This window comes from Myotis brandtii, unplaced genomic scaffold (assembly GCF_000412655.1).
Source record: "Myotis brandtii unplaced genomic scaffold, ASM41265v1 scaffold646, whole genome shotgun sequence".
Lineage (NCBI taxonomy): Eukaryota > Metazoa > Chordata > Mammalia > Chiroptera > Vespertilionidae > Myotis > Myotis brandtii.
The window spans coordinates 253,017-256,014 of NW_005370495.1; the positions used below are offsets into that span (position 1 = coordinate 253,017).

Genomic DNA, 2,998 nt, shown 5'->3' on the forward strand with positions numbered 1-2,998 from the left:
GGGCGTGCGTGGAGATGGGAGCGGTGTGGAGAAGAGGGGTGGGGTGCGGAGCTGGGACGCAGCCTGTCTCAGGGTTTCGCGTGTGCCCAGTTCTGTCAGGGCAGGGACTCTGCATCTGGCAGGCGGCTCTCTGGATTGGTGGAGAATCAGATTAAAGTGCGGACTGTCTAGCCCAACGGTTCTCAACCTGTGGGTCGCGACCCCTTTGGGGGCCGAACGACCCTTTCTCAGGGGTCGCCTAAGACCATCGGAAAACACATACCTAATTACATATTGTTTTTGTGATTAATCACTATGCTTTAATTATGTTCAATTTGTAACAATGAAAATACATTCTGCATATCAGATATTTACATGACGATTCATAACAGTAGCAAAATTACAGTTATGAAGTAGCAACGAAAATAATGTTATGGGTGGGGGTCACCACAACATGAGGAACTGTATGAAAGGGTCGCGGCATGAGGAAGGTTGAGAACCGCTGGTCTAGCCACAGATCCAGAGGGCGAGACTCAGCATTAGCTTGACGGCTGGGCCCTGGGGCAAGGCCTGCAGCCGGAGCCAGAGGGTGGAGAGTCCCTGGGCGGGGCCCTCGGGGTCACAGGCAGCACCTCCCTCCCTGGGCATGCGTGCACGTGCATGCATATGAGCCCACATGTATGTGTTCATATGTGTCTGAGTGAGAGCATGTGTGCCCACATGTATGTGTGTATGCATGCACATGTGGGTGCGTGTCTACATGTGTGTGTGCCTGTGAGCCTGTGCACAAGTGCACATGCATGTGTACGGTGTGTGTACGCCTCAGGTCTCCTGGCTTTACTAACAGAGTAAATGGGTGCAGAGATGACCTGTGGCATTTGCTTCGCCTCTGAAGGTGCAGCCTGGGCGGGTCCCAGCGGGCACCTGCGGAGGGCTGTCCCGGACGCGCTCCCAGGGTTGGGCATGTCTCTGGTCCCGTGGACAAAGCGCAGACGTGGTTAGAGCCCTGACGGTGCTCCCGGGAGGCGTGCTGTTGGCGTGGCAGTCCAGACAGCACCCCGGCCACCTGGCCGCCGCCCCTCTCTGTCCCCGCAGGGCCCCAGCGGCTGTCCGTGACCAGCCTGCTCGTCTGCCACGGCTTGCTGATGGTCGGCACCAGCCTGGGGCTCGTGGTGGCCCTGCCTGTCCCTCGTCTGCAGGGCATCCCCAAAGTGACAGGTGAGCAGACACCTCCAGCCTCCACCCTCCTGCAGTCCCACCAAGCACCTGGCCGGTCCTGCCTTCTCACCCTGGCAATTGCTAAACAATTTAAATTCCCGGGGTTTAGTGTACCGTGGGGACTGTGTATTCATCTGAATAACTTCTGTCTTTCTGTCCTGCAGTGTTAGGGAACATGTGCTGTCATGTGTAGTGTTACAGAACATACAGGGTTGTACATAGTGTGCATAATGTTTCCATGTCACACAAGTTTCCCTGGCCGCCTGGTTTCTGAGCTGCGTCCTTGTCCCGCGTGTGACTGGTCCACGCTCAGTGCTGGGCAGTGGCCTGGGCTCCACGCCTCATGGTGGCTGCTCGGTCGTCCCCGGGTTCTGGGTCAGGTGCGGTGCCTCTGTGGTGTGGGCACGGCTCCCCTTGGCGGGGGGCGGGGGGGGTGTCGGGTGTGGTCGCTGTGAGGAGGGAACATGCCACTCGCTCAGTCACCAGGTGGGGCCCAGGTGCCTCCCCCTCTGCGTCCCCGCGGCCCCGCTGCTGTGGGCGTTCTGGGTTTCCCAGCCGCCCTTGAGGAGAGGCAGCTGACCACGGCCAAGGACCTGTAATCAGTCGTCGGCTTGGCCAACGTGGGACGCAGGTGGGGCCCGCGGACCTGTCTCGGCCAAAGCCACGCGGTGGGCAGGGACGCGCTTCCTAGGCGCTTCCTCCCCTGGGAAGCCCTCCAGGACTGGCCTTGGGAAGTCAGCGAGCAGGCCCGGGTTTCAGAGAAAGACCTGAAACCGGAATCTCATCACGTTTTAAGTGAAAAGTCCCCACGGAATTAAAGCCACAGAGTCAGCCTGCCCTGCACCTCAAACCTTTTTGTGATAAAAAATGGCAGGAAGTTTCGGCATTTTGTTCCTAAAGCTGACACATTTCAGATGCGTGATTTTTTCATCAAAAGACTTAGGGAAATCACACTTCCTTAGCGCAGGGGAGAAGGCGCTTACGCAGAGCCCGGGGAGATTACTATTTAATTCCTTTAAAAGCACCACATTGGCCCGGCCAGTGCGGCTCAGTGGGTGAGCGCCGACCCATGCCCCAAGAGGTCCCAGTTCCATTCCTGGCCACATGCCCGGGTTGTGGGCTTGATCCCCATAAGGGGCATGCAGGAGGCAGCCGGTCGACAATTCTCTCTCATCATGGATGTTTCTCTCTTTCTCCCTCTCCCTTCCTCTCGCTCTAAAATAAAAAAATAAAAGCACGAGGTACTAGAACTGGATACTGTTGACAAAACCCAATACCGTGTTTCAGGCCACCATTTTGAAAGCTGTCTTCGTATTAACGAAAAGCCCAGGGGAACATCCTCTAGGCCAGTGATGGCGAACCTTTTGAGCTCGGCCTGTCAGCATTTTGAAAAACCCTAACTTAACTCTGGTGCCGTGTCACATATAGAAATTTTTTGATGTTTGCAACCATAGTAAAACAAAGACTTATATTTTTGATATTTATTGTATATATTTAAATGCCATTTAACAAAGAAAAATCAACCAAAAAAATGAGTTCGCGTGTCACCTCTGACACGTGTGTCATAGGTTCGCCATCACTGCTCTAGGAGCTATTTTAATTTTAACTGTCACTCAGGTAGGGGGCGTCTTTGCGGGATGTTGTCCCTGGGACTCGGGAGACGGTGGGGTGGGCCCCGCGGCTTCCACTCCAGGCGACAGCTGGTCCCTCTCCCTGCAGGGAGGGGCATGGTCTCCTACCACGCACACCACGGGCCCGTCAAGTTCCTGGTCACGGCCACCGCCCCGCCCAGGGCCGACCA

The 2,998-nt window shown here is 56.0% G+C and overlaps 1 protein-coding gene across 1 annotated transcript in view; it reads left to right on the forward strand.

Annotated features, from left to right (window-relative positions):
• Window positions 1–2,998, forward strand: part of ARHGEF10 (Rho guanine nucleotide exchange factor (GEF) 10) — a 57,005-nt gene that overhangs the window by 51,241 nt on the left and 2,766 nt on the right. The window contains exons 28-29 of the mRNA XM_014528688.1: window positions 1,075–1,197; window positions 2,917–2,998. Coding sequence (XP_014384174.1) covers window positions 1,075–1,197; window positions 2,917–2,998 — 205 coding nt within the window. The remainder of the gene's footprint in view (window positions 1–1,074; window positions 1,198–2,916) is intronic.